Raw genomic sequence first — 20,348 nt, forward strand, 5'->3', positions numbered from 1 at the left:
CAAATAATTATACAAGTAAAAAACTAATTGTGATGAGTGCTGTGAAGATGAGGTGTACAATGTTGAGAGGGTGAAATAGAGAAATATGACCTAGTCATGATGGCAGGGAAAACTTCTTTGAGGTCATAAGCAGGAGAGAAGCTAACAGGTAAATGAGAAAGGCTTGGGGGTTGTGTGGAGTGTTTCAGGCAAAGGGAACAGCACGTGCAAAGGCTTTCTAGTGGGATGGATCAGGTGCTTAAGGACTGGAAAAGAAGGCCAACGGGGCCAGAACACAGATAGTGAAAAGTATATAAGGTCATGTTGAGGTACCCAAGGACTTGAACTAGGGGCTCCTCAGCCAGCTTTAGAATTTATCTTTATCCTAAAAGCAAAGGGAGGTTACTAAAGGGTTAAGGAGGTGGAATATCAGATTAGCTCATGCTGGCTGTCAAGTAAATAATGGTTTTAGGCAAGGATAAACTTGGGAAGCCCAAGTTAGGAGCCCCCTTCAAGAGGCCAGGAAGAAATGGTGGTGCACAGGCTGGAGGAGTGGCAGTAGAGAAGGACAGGACAGGCACGATTCCAGAAATCTTTACTAAATCAACAGGACTTGCTGACCAACTGGAAGGAAAAAAAGGGGGCTCCGAGAGGTTAACTAACTTGCTCAAGCACACCTGCCAATTAAGCAGAAGAAAAAAAAATTGAATCCATGTCTGGCTGACCAGAGTCCAACTCGCAACCATTATGTTCTGCTGGCCACTCTATATTTGGATCAAACACATCATTTTGGGTTCGGGAGAGGTTAACGGCTATAACAAATAATCTATGTTAGCCAAGAGTTGCTAATTAGTCCTATAAAAACACAAAAGAGAGCTTAAATGGGTGTTGCTTTAAAGCTTGCAAAGCACATCTTCAAATGTTTCCTCACAGAGAGGTGGTAAGGAAGTGCTGCAAGTTGAAAGTTGAATCCTATCTCAGATTCTTCCTCTTGCTGAGAAAGGTACTAGATAGATCAGGTAGTAGTGATTATACTGCTGTACTTCTCAAAATGGAATACAGGGAGTGCTTCTGAGGTGTGCTGCGGGGGGACAAAGAACACTTGAAGAAAACTAAGTTGGTGGCTTTGGGAAATATTTTGGATATTAAAAACAAACGCGGTTGGTAGAATGCAACCTTTATGTTCATTTTAAAGGTAAACTGTAACTCCCCGAAATTGCACACTTGTAGTGGTAACGCCCCACACTAGTTCATGGGAGTACCCATTCACTTCTTGCTGGTATTTGACACACTGTGGAGGAAAGACTGAGATGCATTGCAAGACTGCCTTTCAATTCTGCACGAGGACTCAAAGAAGCCAGTGCATCCATGACATATTTTGTGACTTTTTAATCACTCAAGGAGTGCAATTAGAGAGGCCATATGGTCTTGAAGATAAAATGAATATAAAGTGAATACTGCAATTTATGAAAGTCTTCAATGTGTTTTTGAATGACTTTTTATTAACTTTCTCACGTTACTGATAATGAGAAACATAGAAACACAGAAAACACTGTTTGTGGGGAGGTCAGGTCAATAGTATTTCATAGACTATTTCTGTTCCTCACCCATATAAGATATACATGAATTCCAAAAAAACAATTTTTTAAAAAGCATATACTCATGACTTACCTTTCCAAATGATCCCTGCCCTAATACTTTTAAAAGTTCAAATTGGGAAGGATCTGCCTTTTCATGTCCTTCCTTTACATGATGTGTGATTGCAATTTCTTTGATACTGCCTTCCTCCTGTTGATGCAAATAAAAGGGGGGGGGGGAACAGAGTCAGAGCTACTTCCTCCAGCTATAAACGAAGTAATATGACTTTAGTATATATTAGAAATCCTCAAATTAGTATACGCAAACCACCTTCACTGATCCACCAAGTAAACAGAAAACACATGCCAAGCAAATATACTTTCAAGTTAAATGTCAGAGACAAAATAATACCAGCCTACCACACAGGCCAATTTAACCTCTACATAATATTAGCACTGAGTAGTTTCAAGTCTTCATTCTTCCTATGGGAAATAATTAGAATAAATAGTTTTCAAGGGGTGAGGGCAGAAAGTGTCAAGAGGTCTGAAAACAGATCAGACTAATATGCTATGTTCTGACATGTGGTTGCATTACGTAGACCAATGCTATGTACAAAAAACCCTGTTTAGCCCTGGCTGGTGTGGCTCAGTGGATTGAGTGCTGGCCTGCCAACCAAAAGGTTGCCAATTTGATTCCTGGTCAGGACACATGCATCGGTTGCAGGCCAGGTCCCTGGTTTGGGGCGTGCGAGAGACAGCCAAACCATGTATCTCTTGCATATCTCGATATTTCTCTCCCTCTCCTTATCCCCCTTCTCTAAAAATAAATAAACTTAAAAAAAAAACAAAACAAAAAAACGCTGTTTATTATGAACAGGGGTTGAAAAATATCCCAGGGTGAAAGTGGAGATTTCTACCCTCAGCAAGGCCATTTGAATTAGTAGGCTGAAGTTTGTTCTGTTTGAAATTTCAAAGTTATGATCTGTTTCTAGGACTACCTGAGATCTGTGAGGGGAGAAAAAAATAACCATAAAACAAAATAACTCTAAATGTTAAATCAAAAAATCATTGCCCTGGCTGGTGTGGCTCAGTGGATTGAGTGCCGGCCTGCAAACCAAAGGCCTGCAGGTTGAATTCCCAGTGTAGGGCACAAGCCTGGGTTTTGGGGCCAGTAGGGGGCGTGCATGAGGCAACCACACATTGATGTTTCTCTTCCCTTCTTCCTTCCTCTCTCTAAAAATAAATAAAACATTTAACATTTGGAGGAAAATATTTAACATCAAGAGGCTGTGAAGAACTATATTATGTACCATTCTATGTTTTACCACTTTTCTTTATTAGGCTGTAATATTTTATCATCTTGTATATCATAGCAAATACCTACAATTGTCTGTCACAAATAAAGATGCAACATAGGCAAGAAAGGACCTCTGATGTCTACCCTTCCTTTTCTTTGTCAAATGACTAAAAATGCAGTCTCCCTTTAATTCTTTCACTCAATAAACATATACTAAAATAGCGACTACATATCAAGCATGGTACTGGGGATACCTTTCATTCTTCTTCTATTTTCAGTATCATCCAGGTTTAATCCTTCATTACCTTTCCTCTAGAAAACTGAAACTAGCTTGGTTACTCATAATGCCCCTTCCTGCCGCTGCCAGTCCAATTCATCCTCCTGACAAATTCATGTTCTGAAAGTAGACAGCTCCAGTCATACGACCAGATTGCTCAAAACCTCCTCCAAGCTATCCCAAATTAAATGTACTGCTTCACCTTGGCAATTGAAGCCCTCTACAATATTTTTTTGTTTTTAAAATCAAAAGTAATAAATTCATGCATGCGAGTGACAAATCAGTGACAGAAGAGCTTATGATAAAAAGCAAATCTTTCCTTATCCCCATACCTAGGCTTTTAAAAAAATACTAGTTCTTTCTGCACTTAATTTATTTCTTAGTTTGTTAAGTTTTAAGACAATGCTTACTATTTTAAAAATTAAGATGAGGGGCTTACTTATATTATGCCCCTTGCTTCCATAAAGTTCCTCACCACTATTGGATAGTTATTTTACTTTTAAACAAACCTCTTGTCTTTTCTCTCAGTTTTGGATAGGATCCTAATTCCTCACTTTGTAAAAAAACAAAACAAAACAAAAACCTAATAGTGCCCATACATTCTTTCTCTCACACTTCCCCCACCTCCTACTAGTTGAACTTTTACATTTCTATTAATATTAAGAGAGCTGACATTCTCTCCTATAACTGCAACCAAATCCTTCATGCTCTCTTCACAGCCTGATTCTAAAGGCTGAAAGCCTATACAACAGCATCCACATTTTCATGACAATGTATTGGTCAAATGCAGGCTAGGAAGTGTATTAACTTTCCCTTTATATGGGCTGTAACAGTGACTTCCAGGACAATCCAAAGGGACTTAAAAAAAAAAACCCCAAAAAACAACACACACACTTCATCAAATGCTTAAATTCATGATATATTTTAACTTTGATTTCTACTAATTTCCTGTAGTTTTCTATTTTTCCTCTAACAGCCCCACATAATTCTCGGCATGAGGGAGAGGTTAATTTGGCCATTATTCTTAATCTTTTCTTAGCCCTTATCCACACTTTCCCTTCTTCTGAGAGCCTTCTCTTGTCCTCCCATGGGGATTGGTTGTTTTCTAGGCCTTGCTGCACAGCTATTATCTTTGGATATCTCTTTCCTGGTTGAATCCACTATCCTTCGTTTCCATGTCTTTCTCTTTCTTGGATTACTCCCTTGTAACTTCCTAAGAAAGGTGATGTAGAAGAAAACTTTCTGAACCCTGTACATCTGACAATGTCTTTATTTTGTCTTCACATTTGTATAGTTTGGCCTGGTACCAAATTCTAAAATAAAAACAATCTTGCCTCAGGATGTCGCCACCATTGGTCCATCACCTTCTAGCAACCAGGGCAGCTGATGAGGCGGGTGACTAGCCTGATATACACTTGTTGGTAGGCGACCTGGTTTTTCTTTCTGGAAGCTTTAAGAATTTTCTCTGTCCTCGTACTTCTGAAATTCCACACTAGTGAGATAAATATGGATCTTCTTTCCTTCAGAATGCTAGATGCTTGGTGAACCTTTATAATCTAAGGACCTGAATGCTTTACCTCTGGGGGAATTCTAACATTTCTTTGATAATTTTCTACCATCCATCTCCCAGGGTTTCTCTTTTTGCAGCTCCTTTATTAGCTGGAATTTGTATGTTTGGAATGGAATCCTTTACGTCACTTATCTTTTTTCTCCTATTTTTTGTCTGCATTTTTCTGAGACTTCCTTGACTTTATTTGCTTACTTTTATACTGAACTTTTTATTCTGGAAAATCTTACTTTTAAATAAGTTTTCAAGTACTCATTTTCTCAATTAAAAAACAGCACCTTCCTCCACTCCTTTTCCTCTCTCCCACAAAGTGAATGCAATAATTTCAAATCTCTTTGAGGATACAAACTTGAATTTAAAAAATCTTTTTCTAAACTGGGGCTCAGAGAGTACAAAAAATGTTCTTTGAGTGGATAAAAAAGATCAATGCCTATGGCTCAAGTTCCAAAAATGTGTCACTGTTTTATCCTCAGTACATTTTACTGTTCCCTCCAAGTTCAATTTTTATTAAGCACATCGGCAAACTATTTTCTGTCTACTTTGATGTATATGTGAAGAAGTTATTGTAGCATAATGTGAAAAATATCCTTGGTTGGTATCTTGATGCCCAGATTGTGCTTAATTTTTCCAAGTTATGGGATCATGAGTGTTTTAGAAATGAATCTGAAGTTCAACGAGGACAGTATTACTATGGTTGGGCGGTCTTGCACAACAGGTGGAAAACCAACAATGTGATCTTCCACTAGCTCATACCTGGAATCCAATGAGATCAATGCAAAGAGAAATATCAAATTTCTGAAGGCACTGGTAACCCAGAACAGACTGACATTTGCATATAACAAACATGTCTTATGTCAGTAAATTACTTGTTACTGAAATAAATCTGTCCCATGAAAACACAGAACTAGAGTTTGACATTTTGTAAAACTGTGTTTTTTGCCTGTAAGTACCCAGTGAAATGGCTATAATTTTATGAAAAAGAATTTTGGCAATGAAGTAGAGCACAGAAATAAGTTATGTTCATTATAATTACTGTGAGGCTCACATATTCATTACCAAGAAAACTTCACTTTGCATATTTAAAAATTATAATAAATTACATATTTTTACAAAGTCTGTTTATTTGATAAGTGAAGGTTTAGTTGTAGGCAAAATTGTGAGGCTGGCCGCTGATCTATATCACAACCATGTTCATCTGTACTTCCATCGCTTTAGACCAGTGATTTTCAACTGGTGTGCTGCGGCAAGAATTTTTAAAACGTGCAATACCTGACTACATGTGTAGTCAGGGGCACTGACCTCTTTTCCCCTAGATTGTCAAATTAAAAAATGACAACAGACAACATAACAATAGCCATCTGATGTGAATGAATCAATATTATACATTTTTTTTGTCAGATTGGCAGAAAATATATTTTTTTGATACACCACATAATTTTAGTAGTTTATGAGTGCCATGAGATGAAAAAGGTTGAAAATCGCTGCTTTAGATACTTACCACCCCAAGGCTCTCTGTTCAATACCCTCAAGCTATGTATTAAAATTCATCCCTTTATCCATTTAAACATTTATTTATTGAGCACCTAATACATGCCAGGCATTCTTTTAGGTGCTTGAGATATACAATAAATGAAAGATTAAAATCGCTGCTGTTTGGGGGAGAGACATAATAATAGTAACAATAATTATAATTATTATTCATGTTAGAACATGATACATATACCATGGTAAAAAAAAAAAAGGTATTATGTTGGGTAACAGGGATGAGAAGTGCAGGAATGGAAAGGAGGGTTTGCAATTTTAAATAAAGGCATCAGGGCAGGCTTCACTGAAAAGATTCTATTGGAGCAAAAACTCAAAGGAGATGAGGGAGTCAACTACCCTGGGGAAGAGCATTTCAGGCAAAAGGACAAGCCAGTGTGGGAGCACACATGGAGACGAGCGTCTCTGGCTCAGAGAGCACATGCAGGAGAAGAAAAGAACAGATCTGAGAGAGGATGAAAACTCAAGTTGTTCTCACGCTTTCACTTCTTTCTGATTGCCTGGTCCTTACTGAAAATATTTCTGATCTATGACATACTATCTTAGGTGCATTCGTTTTTCTTAGAAGGTGATTCAGATTATGAGCCAGTACTCTGCTTAGGTGTTAGAGATACTAAAATAAAGATTATCTGCCCTCTAGGAATTTACCTAGGATTTCAAAGATTTATTATTAGATAAAACCTGTTGAGACATCACCTCTGATAGGTAAAACAAAGTCAATTCAATTAAAAATACATAACTTTAGGAATTCTGTAAATTTTATTTGTTATTTGAGACATCACAGAAAAATGGCAGAAGAAAACTCATAGACAGGTGGATCCCACAGTCACACAGAAAGCCACCTTGTTTGTTTCTTGGGACCAACAAAAGGCCTGTAGGTTCCCTCTTAAATGGTCTTTAATGCTTGCCCTTTAGCGGAAAAAAAGTTGACAATTTTTTTTTTCATGTTGAAAGGTAAAGAATACAATTTGGTTCTTAAAATGTAAAAAAGATTACAGAAAAGAAACAGAAATCAATTCTGTCTATCTGAGTTACAGAAATCCTAATGGTGTAACATGCTAATATTAAGAAAACAAACTGCGTGATATTAATTGATTTTAAAGAATGATTCAACATTTGGCATTATGCCCTGCCTTGTATACATAATTTCCTTTTTCCTCCCCTCCCTTGAGTCAGGAAGTGTGTTCTTAAGGCATTTGTATTTTCTAAATTGTTTTGAATGTCAGAAAATATTGTTGAAGCTTGAAGTAAAACATTTAAATATTCCTTGGTAAAAGCCAACAAATATTTTCTAAACATGGATATGTAACCATTTTTTGGCTTAACATAAAGATCTTACAAATGAAAAATGTACTTTATTTACTTCTTAAAAGTAATTCAAATTAAAGTATCACTCCGTATACAAATACCTATAGTTCTATAATATAGTTTTTTATTTTAAGAAGATACTTTAATTTTTTTAGATGATCAAGATATATAAAAATTATTTGGTTGGGACACATAATTAGGCTAGTTTTCCAAGCCATGGTGAAAAACCACATTTTAATTTATTCTAGATTACAATTCAACCAAATCCAATTTACTTGATTTGCTAACGGATGATAAATATCCTCAGCATTTTTCATTTAACCAAATTCTTAAAAGAGGATTATTCCAAGCCAGCTTCTTGTATCCATGTTTGAGAAAACAGTGTGCTGATTCTCCAGACTAATATTCTCAATCACTGCCACAAAAAGCACAGTTTTCTCCCAATCAACATATTTAATTCTCTTTACAGAGCAGCAGGACAGCACAGTTCTCACAGCAAAATATCAAGTTGATTTGGCAGGATTTTAGATTAAATATAGTACAAATTACCATCCACTAAGCACATTTTAACAAAGTAATGCTTTGAAAATTGTGCCTATTCTAAGTTAGATAAAATTACTTGCTTAAAGTTACTTAAATATAGTTGATCAAAAACTTCAAATTTTTAAAGGAATACTTTCGACAAAAATCTGATTTTAAGTTCTTTACTGTCTACATTTTCCTACCCATGAAAAGTATTGCTTATATTATAGCAATCTCTTAAATATTAGTAAGTTCATAATTTTGTTCATGGCTGCTTTAATACTGAGTTATAGTCATCTGTTTTACTATACAAAATTACAAACACTAGCAAGATAAAAATTACTCCAGCTCTGAAAAGCCAATGTAAAAATAAGCTTACAAAATATACGGACTTGAAATATATAATACTCGTAACAGCTTACTTTTAGTAAATAGAAATATAATCCTTTAAAAGTGCTACAAAAACTGGTTTTGAATTTTGAAAAGCCTCTTAAAAGAATATATTAAGTATTTAATTAGTATAATTATACTTAGCACCAACTAAAACATTTTAGTCTTTAATGAAGTTGAGTAAAGCTTACCTGTAAAGAACGAACACGAAAAGACAAAAATTTAAACATGGCTACGAAACCATGATGGTGAGAAAAGAATTTCGGACCGTAAAACTTAAGTTAGAAAGAGAAGGCCAAGCCCCTGCAAAGTTTTCTCCTACCAGCTGTTCCGGCAATTAGAAAATTTCCTGTCAGGCGGGTCCTGAAATGCTAGAAAAAGAGGCCTGACAATTTTCCTGTGGTAAAAGAAAGGAGAAACAAATGGCGAGGGCACTAATGGAGCTGATAGGTAGAGAGGCCAGAACAGGAAACCAAAACAGATTTGCTGATAGCAAAATCCTGTTGAATAGTTCTTTACTCCTGGTTCCCAGCAATGCAGTGAATTTTCATGACCAGTGAAGTAAACATTATTTTACTTCTGAATCCTGAGAAATGCCAGTATTTCTTAACTAAATGACTCTTTAAAAGCAACTGAAACTAGTCAGCACTATTAAAATAAGTCATTAATGTACATGTGAAATTTCACCCTTTGTAATGTTTATACACACAATCCAAAGGATAGTCTCAAGATTACTTTAAGACTATATATAGACATGCCATGGGTGTTCCCTGTCAATGAGGAAAAGTTTCATAACTATGGGAAGAAAATGACCACATGCAAAAGAAACTTTTTGATTGTGATATAAAGACAAATTCTTCCTATCTTAAGTGAAAGTAAATTACATTTAAATCCACATTGGTTATAAACATCAATTATCAACCAGGTTAAAGATTTCAAGGCACATAGCTAAAACTCACATTCCCAGTTAATAAAAACTAAATAAAAAGTCCAGTCCCTAGGTTATTTCTCAGCAAACAGAACACTTACTAAAGAAGCCAACCTGGAAAAGGCGGGGTGAAGCTACCAGATAATCCCTTACTCCATAGCTCATCCATCCTCTAGTAGCTTCTGGAAGCTCTTCTAACGTATTTTTGTTTTGGGAAATATTTTTTTGAGTATGCCAATATTCAGAACATTATACCAAGTAGCGGTGCTTAAACAAAACCAAAGGACAGAAGCATTGACAGCTGTGGGGAAAATGTGGTACTTAATGTACATTTCATCTACAGGGAACCAACAAAACCCTCAAGCATTAATCTACATTGCCAATACAAATTTAATAAAATTACAAAATTTTCAAAACCTGAAGAGCTTCTTAAAATACCATGAACAATCCACTTACTCTCTGGATGAAGGAGCAATGGTCAAGGTAGGCATGTGTTTGACAATGCAGCTATCTATAATGGGAGCTCAGTTCAGAACTCCCTTATTGAGCAAACTCTAGAGTGCTCATTAGGTGCTACAGGTACCATATGAAGGCTAGGGGCTCTCCTGCTATATCAAATTTCTATGGCAATGTTCTGTTGGGTTGGCCAAAAAGCCCATTACGTTTTTTCTGTATAAAGGCTCTAGTAGTGCTTAGTTGTCTTTAACTTCATTTGAAACAATTTTGTCAGACTGTACTGTGACAGCTCTCATATCAGCGAGCATTTATAAAAACATCAAAAGTGGTGAATTTTTGTGCAGCCATTTTAATATTGAAGATAGAAGAAAATAAGCAACATTTTCGGTGGATTATGCTTATTTCAAGAAAGGTGAAAACGCAACTGAAACACAAGAAAAGATTTGTGCAGTATAAGGAGAAGGTGCTGTGACTGACCGAATGTGCCAAGACTGGTTTGCAAAGTTTCTGGGTACTACTGACATTTAGTCCAAAAAATTCTTTGCTACGGGGCTGTCTTATTATGCATTGGAAGATATTTAGCAGCACCCCTGGTCTCTACCCACTATAAGTCAATAGCGGGAGATAGCCGACATATTCAAAGTATCCAAATCAATAATGTTATTGATGAAAATGAAAAATGTGTCTTTTATTTTATGGAAAAAATGTAATGGACTTTTTGGCCAACCCAATATAAATGTTGCTGCTATATCAAATTTTTATAATGTTCTATAAATGACCTAATGGAAGGCTAAGAATAAGAAATTTTCTCAACCCCTGACCAGTGTTGCTCAGTTGGTTGGAGCATAGTCCCATAACTTAAAGGTTGGGGGTTCAAGTCTTGGTCCGGGTGCATAGTATTCCTGATCTGGGCATTTAAGGGAGGCAACCAACTGATGTTTCTCTCCCTTCCTTTTAAGAGCAATGAAAAAATCCTCTGGTGAGAAATAAAAAAATAATGATAAATAAAAAAGTAGAATATTTTCTCAAGCAAAAAAAATATCTTATGTAAGTAAATATAATAGAATCAAATAGAACCCAAATAAATACCCAAAATAAAACTTTGAAATCTGCCTGGGGAATTGTGTACTTCTCTTGACTAAAAATGCAAACCTAAATTTTTTAGCAAGTACATTACTTAGAAAGTTTCCCATTAGAACATGAACCCTCTCATCTCCCAAAAAGAATTACTTAAGGCTCCTTACAATGTTGTAAAAGGGCAGTGAGACTAAGACTGTCCAGAGAAGCAAACATCATAGTTATTGCACAACAGATTAAGATGTACAAAACAAAATAGGAGCGTCTCTGTATGGAGCGGTCATCAACTTTATTCAAGCAATACTTAAGAACAGGAGCAACCAAATAACCCTTTTTGGAATTTAAAGGATTAGTCTAAATTGGCTTTAATGACTGCTGATGCTCAGGTTAACAAGTCACATTTTGCTATGCATTGTGCTTTTTTTAGTATGAAAATGAAACAGTATTTCAGAGAGAAAAATCTGAAATCAGTCTCCCTGAGTTAAAATGATATCTTTATTAAAATAGCATGGGACTTCCGGTCAAGATAGAAGTGAGGGTGAACATTCCTCACCTTGCACAGCCACAGAAAGAATTACAACTAAACCTCAAAACACCCACAACTGTCAGAAAGTTGAGCTGTACGGAAGTCTGACAACCAAGGATTTAAAGAAGCCACATTCATCCAGACAGGTAGGAGGAGTGGAGACGTGGAGACAGGTGGAGAGGTGCAGAGGATGCAGTGTGGCACAAGAGGAGGCAGTGGCAGAATGGGTGGTCCCACATTCCCATGTGGTAGATAAAAATCAGGAGGGATACCTTGGGCGCGAGCAGTCCCAGACTCAGGCCTGACTGCACAGCCCTGGGCTCCAGCACCAGGAAGATAAATCCCTATTAACTTCTGGCTGTAAAAACCAGTGGCAGTTGGGGTGGCAGAAGAAACTGCTGGATTCTCAGGAGACTCCACTTAAAAGGCCCGCACAGACTTAAAAGGTATGCAGAACCACTCCCTCTGGAATTCAGCACCAGGGCAAAAGCCGGAAGGGCGCTAATCGCACAGGACGAATGCTGGGCAAACCTCCAGAAGTCAGGCGGCGTCATTGTCCCTTCTCTGAGCACCTTCCCCACACACAGCCACAAAGCAGTGAAGCAGGTTGCCCTGCCCTGGTGATTACCTAAGGCTCCACCCCATACAATTTACAGGTGCTTTTTCAACAATAAGCCACCCTACGAAGACAGGGAGTCAAAGCAGCTCTACCTAATACACAGAAACAGACACAGAGAGGCTGCCAAATTGAGGAGACAAAGAAATACGGCCCAAATGAAAGAACAGAACAAAACCCCAGAAAAAGAACTAAACAAAACAGAGGAAACCAACCTATCAGATGTAGAGTTCAAAGCACTGGTAATTAGGATGCTCAAAGACCTCCCTGAGTATGGCAACAAAATAAAAAAGACCCAGGCAGAAATGAAGGCTACATTAAATGAAATAAAGAAAAATCTACAGGGAACCAATAGTAGAGGGGATGAAGCAGGGATTCAAATAAATAATCTGGAACATAAGGAAGAAGTAAGCATTCAACCAGAACAGCAATAAGAAAAATGAATGAAAAAAAAAAGGATAGTAAAAGGTGTCTCTGGGACATCTCTAAACGCACAACATCCGAATGATACGGGTGCCAGAAGGAGAAGAGGAAGAGCAAGAAATTGAAAACTTATTTGAAAAAATAATGAAAGAAACCTTCCCTAATTTGGTGATGGAAATAGACATGCAAGTCCAGGAAGTACAGAGTCCCAAACAAGCTGGACCCAAAGAAGACCACACCAAGGCACACCATAATTAAAACTCCAAAAGTTAAAGAGAGAATCTTAAAAGCAGCAAGAGAAAAGCAGTGAGTTACCTACAGAGGAGTTCCCGTAACACTGTCAGCTGATTTTTCAGAAGAAACCTTGCAGGCTAGACGGGACTGGCAAGAAGTATTCCAAGGGATGAAAAGCAAGGACCTACAATCTAGATCACTATATCCAGAAAAGCTATCATTTAGAATTAAAGGGCAGATAAAGTGCTTCCAAGATAAGGTACAGCTAAAGGAGTTCATCATCACCCAGCCATTATTACATGAAATGTTAAAGGGGACTATATAAGAAAAAGAAGAATATCAGAACTATGAACATTAAAATGGCAAGAAGTTCAAAACTATCAACAACTAAATCTAAAAAAACAAACTAAGCAAACAACCAGAAGAAGAACAGAATCATAGATATGGAGATCATTTGGAGGTTTATCAGCTGGGAGGGGGAGGGAGAATTGGGGAAAGGGTGCAGGAATTAAGAAGCATAATTGGTAGGTACAAAATAGACAGAGGGAGGTTAAGAACAGTGTAAGAAATGGAGAAGCCAAAGAACTCATATGCATGACCCATGGACATGAACTAAGAGGAGGGGTGGCAAAAGGAAGGGGGGTACCGGGCAGAGGGGGGCAAAGGGAGAAAAATTGGGACAAGTATAATAGCATAATCAATAAAATATATTTTTAAAAACAGCATGGTGCTGCTATATAAAAGATAAACACTGTGACAGGACAAAAAAATGTGATACTTTACTCCTGAGGGAAATGTTAGGACATTTGGCTTACCATTTGGAAAATACAGAAGCCATAAAGCAAAATACTGATATAGATTTGATTATAAAACTCAAAAACTTCTCTAACCAAAAGGCGCCATAAACAAAGTTGAAAGATTAGCTCCCTTATAATCTTGTTACAACTAAGCAACTGCTTTATTTGGGTGTTAGCTATCACCTAACCTGAATGAGAGCTCTTAAGGTCTTTTGGTACATTGCATATAGCATTTACTACCATTTGAGCGCATCTTATTGCCCCTGCCAGATTAACCTTCAGAACAGGCACGATATTTACCTTTGTAGTCCCATAGTACTTGGCACATAAGAAACTAAAATAATGGCTGCCTAAATAAGTACCATATGCTGAAATCTGAAATGGACATTACTTATGGGGTGGCATGCATAAAACTAGATATTATTGTTCATAGTTTTCTTGTCTCCAACTCTGTTAAAATTTATCTTATTTTAATAAAATTTTCAGCTAGTTTTTCTTCATTTGTGTGCCTTACTGGTTTCATCTACCTTATTATTGAGAGTAACATTTATTATAAAATTATGCATGTCACCCTAGCCGGTATGCCTCAGTTGGTTGGAGCATTGTCCTGTAAAGTGACCTGTAAACTGAAAGGTCACAAGTTCGATTCCCCATCAGGGCACATGCTAAGTTGTGGGTTTGGTCCCCAGTTGGGGCACCTATGAGAGGCAACCAGTTGATGTTTCTCACATCAAAGTTTCTTTTCCTCTCTCTCTCCCTCCCTACCCCTCTCTCTAAAATCAGTAAGCATGTCCTCAGATGAAGATTTTAAAAAATTATGCATGTGCACTACAGAAAACTTAAAAAATAGTGATACACAAAAGGTAAAAAAAACAAGAAAGTGAAAATAACTATTTTGGGGTATTTTTTTCCCCAATCTTTTTCTGTATATACACATGCACACATTTAGACCATACTACATACATTATCACTTCTTTTTGCAAAGGGCCAGACAGTAAATGTTTTCGGCTTTGCAGGCCATGTGGTCTCTGTCAACTCTGCTGCTGCCATGGAGAAAGGAATGGGTGAGGCTGTGTTCCAATAAAACTTCATTTACAAAAACAGGAGACAGGTTTTGTGTTTCCTTTGCTGACTCCTGTTCTGTACTATTAAATAACCTTCAATGCATTATTCACAACTGCAGATGATTCTACTGTACAAATCCCCTCTGGTTGGGTATTTGATCTTCTATACTATTGTGATGTCCCCATCCTTTGAGGACATTGACAATCATTTAGAAATAATTTCTAGGAGTTAAATTGCATTTCTAGAAGCAGAGTTTGCAGTATTCTAATTTTTTTTGATCCTAACTTATTTGCCAACTCATCCTCCTGGAAGAACCTAAATAATGAGGGCATCACACTAAGACCTCAGGCAGGGGCAAACTAGAGCCAGGCCAGGCCAGGAAAGGGCCAAATCTGGTCGTGTTCATCTCTGTTTATATATGAGCTCCTGCTGTTTTTGCCCTACAGTGTCTACTGCTGACTTGAATAGTTGCTAGAGAGAACATATGGCTCACAAAGCCAGTAAAATATTTACTACCTAGTCCTTTATAGACAAAGTTTGGACTACAGCCCTCAAACAGAAAGAGCAGCAGATGCAAAAGGCCTGAGATAGGAATCAACTTAATGAATTCAAAACATAAAAGAAAGACCTCAGTGGCTTTAGAATGTGAACGCTGAAGAAAGAGAAGGAGATGGGGAGGTAGGATGGGGTCGTATTAACTAAGGCCTTATCGATTATCAAGAAGTTTGGATTTGGATTTTATGTAAAGTGTAATGGGAAACTAATCTTCCCCATTTTAGGCAATGGCATCAATACCAATCCTCCAAACCCTAAGTCCTTTTTGGCTCTTTCCTTTCTTATCTAATTTCCTTCCCTTCATATTTGATCCATCAACAAATTTTACTTATTTTACCTCTGAAATTAACACATCAAATCTATTTCCAGTTCCTCTGCTACTCTCAGTACAAATCCTCATCATCTAGTGCCATCTAACTGGTTTTCCCACTTTCCAATTTTCCCTGTGCAATCCCTTCTCTTCATGGAAGCCAGAATAATCTTAAAACAGAAATCAGACCGGGTTGTGCTCCTATCTCAAATTCTTCAGTGGCCTCCCATCACAAAACAAAATTCAAATTTCTCATAGTCTATGAAGCATAAAGCAAACAGTAATAAATGCTACCTTGATCCTGACCTGAGAATATACTCACTAAATCATTCAAATATGATGTCACTATTTGGTTTTAGACATGTTTTATCATATTAAAGTCAGATTATTTCCTCTTTACTAAAAGAGGAACGAATTTTCAATTCATACAAAATGACTTTTCATTATCTATTAATATAGTCACTTAGTGTTTCTGCTTTGATCTAGTGATTTAATAACAGATCAATAGATGTCCTAATATGTTTATATTTCTGGGGAAATCCATTGTTTTAATAAAAGTCTGTATTTGATTTGTAATTTTCTAGAATTTTTACATCTATATTCATAAATTAGCAGTCTGCTTTTCTGTGTTAACTTTCATTTTTAGACCTATGTTAACTTTATAGAACAAACTAGAAGACAATGAAAGTTTTCTCTAGGCTTTGGGACAATTTAAAGGCCACAGGAATGATCTTTTTCTTAAAAGTTTCAAACATCTCTCCTACCAAATCACTGGGGCCTGGCATTGTAGTTGTGAGGGAGGGCTCATTCTTTAATAACTTAAATTTCTCCCTTGCTGTTGTTATAACTCAGTTTTTCTATCCTCTCTTAAATGATAACATTTAGATTTTCCTACAAAACAACGTATTTCAGCAAGACTTTCATATTAGTATAAGATTACACTTAGTATTCTACTTTAAATTAAACTTAACGAAAATTTCAAGCATATCTAGAAGTAGACAGAACACTATAACAAACTCTTAAGTACACAGTACTCAGCTTAACCATCAACTCATGTCCAATCCTGCTTCATACACTCACTTCCCCCCATTCCCATACTTAATTATTTTGAAGCAAATCCCAGACATTGTATCATTTCATCTGTAAATATTTTAGTTGTTATGATGTTTCAATCTCCTTCCTATCTGTGGTTATATCCTGTTTTGCTTTCCTAATGCTGTGCATTTGTTTTTCTCTCCTGTTTTCTATTTCACTGATTTTGGAATTTATATTTAATTCCTTCCTCTTGCTTTTCTTAGGTTTACTTTGTAGTTCTTTTTCTAGCTTCTTTTACTGAGTCCTTAGTTCCTTTATTTGAATTCATTTTTTAATATATTATCTTTCATGTATAATTCTAACATTATCATTTAAGATACTACTATATTCTAAGCACCATACTTTACATGAAATTATTTCAGTTAATTCTTACCACAATTGAGATTCGTATTATCATCCACACTACAGATGAAGAAACTTAGGCTTAGAGAAAAGTAAGGAAACTGCTACCCAAATTCACACAGTTTGGAAGTAGGAATGGCTGTGACGTTGGTAGAAGCATAACCACGTAATTCTATCTGGGAAAGGAGCACGTATGTATGGCCAGTGGCTGACTTAGGCCAGAAACCAGGAAGTGCTAAACCTTCTTTTGATAAGACCATGAAGGAAGACAGCTCAGTAGATGGTCCACAGCAGAATTTCTGAACACTGTTTTATATCATACATTTGTCTGGCAAAACCCCAACCCTGGTCAAACCCAATTACCAAACCGTCTTCATTACTCCATGATGACTGAACCCTTCTAATTTTATAAAAACTTAAAATTAACATGTTATTAATCAATTCCTTTGGGAACATTTTTTTATATGGATCATTCAATTTTTCAGGCACCAAAGGATACTCACTTAAGCACAGGAGAATTACCCTCTAGCACACATCCATCAGCAGATGATGTTATAAAGTGCTAAGGCACTAAAGTTTTAAATTAGAGTTGGAAAAAAAGTTTCATCATCATCACCCTGAACCAAAGGTAGTGGCTTCCGAGAGCACTGAGAGGGGTTGCTTCTAAGGCTCTGTCTCAAGGGAAAGCTTGTTATGTTCCACTCACAATATCTCCCATGAGCAAGGAGAGAGGGTGAGGTGGTAGCAAGACCAACGTCCCAGGTAGACTTTTGCAGTTAAGTAGCAATACCCCCTAGGTGGTATTGCTCATCTCCCTATCCACACATTTTTTTTCCCTGCTTAGCTCAATGTTCTTTTTAACTAAATCATGTTTGTCTAAAATGGCTTAAATTAAAAGACTCATTTAGGTAAAAGGGTTATAACTTTTAATATGCCAGTATTTCAGGTTGACTCAATAAAACATTCATAGTTGAACATAACTTAATCAAATCAGTTTGCTCTCTTTCCAATTATGGATTAGATCACTTTAATTGAAAAAATGGGTATTGTGATAAGTAGACTAGAGCAGAGGAGAAGCAATTTTGGATCAGAGGTACCGTATCACTTAGGCAAGCCATGATTTAAAAAAATGGGAAGGGATTTAAATGTTTTTAAAAGTGCTAAGGTATGAAGGAAACGACACTAGGAAATTAAAAAAAAAAAAAAAAGGCCTGAAAGAAAGGCAAAACAAAAGGAAACCTTAAAACAAAAGGAAACCTTACACACTCCATTTAATGCTACTATACACTGCTAATTATAATGCTACTTATCTCAAAAATAATTTCTTAGTGGTATATACTTAATTCTTCTAAAGTATATTTTTCCCATGCTCTGCGTGCTAAAATATACTCTCAGCCAATGAGAATTAGAACAGACAATACTGTACACCAGTGGTTTTCAACTGGTATTCCTCAAGAATTTTTAAAACATGCAATACCTGACTATTTAACCAGGGGCACTGACCTCTTTTCCCTTACATTGTCAAATTAAAAAATGACAACAGCTAACACAATAGCTGTCTGGTGTGAATGAGTCAAAATTATACCTATTTTTTTTGTCAGATCAGCAAAAAATGCACTTTTTGGTACACTGCAGAATTTTAGTAATAAGTATTGATGTGTGTCATGAGATGAAAAAGTTGAAAATCGCTGCTCTTCACAGTCAGTAAGTGCTGTTAATGTACCACTCCACAAATGTTCCCTGCCAAAGAGCACTCTATCATACTTTCCAGTGTTGAATGGGTTCTTCAGTCTATTGTCAACTCTGCTAGGGCTTCGCTTTCTGTAGTTTATATTGTATTTGAGCCATGGTGACTGTAAGAGGTGTGGAAGTGTGTGTTGGACTCATAACTATGAGTATCATTTTGGATCTTCAAATGCAAGTTTTAAGGCAGTTCTGGGAATCTTCAAGGAAAAGGAGAAAACCATGGACAACTGGAAACTGGTGAAATCCCCCGGATAGTGTGAAGACCATCACATACATCACTGCAGCCTTAGGGTTACTCTATGAATGGTAGCTGGACTAACGGCATGCATGGATGCTGGATTATACTACTGCTAAAGGCCCATCATGACCTTCAGGGGACTTGAAAAGAACGGGGCGCTGCCAGTGTACTCCTGCCTGTGTCCTTCCTATGGGTGTTGCTCCTCAATCTGGCATTTAAGGTCATCTATAATCTGTCTTCACTTTATCTTTTTAAACAAGCTTTCTCCAATCCTTGACAATCATGCCTATGACTATAATACAAGAGGTACAGAGGTTCAAAGACTGAGTTGATATGTATAGTGTTTAAGACTATAGTAATATATATTTACAAAGCTGTTGCTATGACCAATTAATGTATATATGGTCATTAGAAAGACTGATAAGGGTAACAGAAGGATCAAAGGACCAAGTTAAGAGGAAGTCCAGTCATTTCACAATTTTGTCTGTGGCCAGGCCTACTGTCGCCACAAAATCACTAGATACCACCCTAATTTCTAAGGGGCCTACTTTATCCCTTGTGAATAGTCTGAGAGAGCAGGACTGGCCTCTGGAAGGAAGAGTTCAAGAAAATTAACACTTACTGGGCTCTTACTTTGTGTTAAGTATTTATTTATCTCCTTTAATATTCAAGCCCCAGAAGAATCTTCATTTGTACAAGAACTGCTAAGAGAAAAATTTCCTACTACGCAAGAAACTGCTTTAATGATTCTTAGATGAATATGGAAACCTCAACAGTCAAGACTCCCTATTGCTTCAGCATTGATCATACAGAGCATGGAGCCCTCTGGCCAGCTGACAAAGAATGGCAAATTCTGGAGCCCAGGAAAATATCTTGACTTGAGGTGCTATATACAGTGTTCAACTTTCTGCTAGTCTCTCTCTGCAGCCCCACCAAAATAAAGGATAAAAATAATCAACTCTCCAGCAGGGAAAGAACAACACATTGGCCAGAGCAAGTTAATTGGTGAGAAATTCAACTAATTAGACATAAGTATGCATTAATATGCAAACATTCCTGGGGAAGAAGATGGGGAAAGCTGATAATTATGTTATATTCTGGAATGAACCAATTTAACTCCATAAATTTTCTTATATATTTATGAGATACATGGAGGAAATAAACGTTTTTAGTTCAGGTACATAAAGACAAGAAAGGATCAAGCCTTTAGAAGGCCAGAAGAAAGGAAAACAGCATTAAAATTCCAAAGATGGAGGAGAAGTAGATCTAGGATATGGGAAGGAGTCAGACTGCAGTGTAAAGAATAAAGGAAAGAGAGGAAGGGATGAAGTGAGAAGAAGGGGGAAATGTAGCCAAAATAAAAGAGTTCTGCTGCATAAAGAAACCAGGGGACATGGTCAAGAGACATCGCAGGGGCCCCTCCACCATTCAGGAGGCAGATTTCGTTTGATCTCCCTATTTCTAGCCCAGTGTCTCACCCC

The 20,348-nt window shown here is 37.0% G+C and overlaps 1 protein-coding gene across 4 annotated transcripts in view; it reads right to left on the bottom strand.

The window, feature by feature from the left end:
- Positions 1 to 20,348, bottom strand: part of RPS6KA3 (ribosomal protein S6 kinase A3) — a 110,251-nt gene that overhangs the window by 53,183 nt on the left and 36,720 nt on the right. For all 4 annotated transcript variants that reach the window (XM_054581131.1, XM_054581132.1, XM_054581129.1 and 1 more), the window contains one exon: positions 1,651 to 1,767. In XM_054581131.1, the coding sequence (XP_054437106.1) occupies positions 1,651 to 1,767 (117 nt within the window). The remainder of the gene's footprint in view (positions 1 to 1,650; positions 1,768 to 20,348) is intronic.

This window comes from Pteronotus mesoamericanus, unplaced genomic scaffold (assembly GCF_021234165.1).
Source record: "Pteronotus mesoamericanus isolate MK-2021 breed Mesoamerican mustached bat unplaced genomic scaffold, CSHL_Meso_final contig_65, whole genome shotgun sequence".
Taxonomy (NCBI): domain Eukaryota; kingdom Metazoa; phylum Chordata; class Mammalia; order Chiroptera; family Mormoopidae; genus Pteronotus; species Pteronotus mesoamericanus.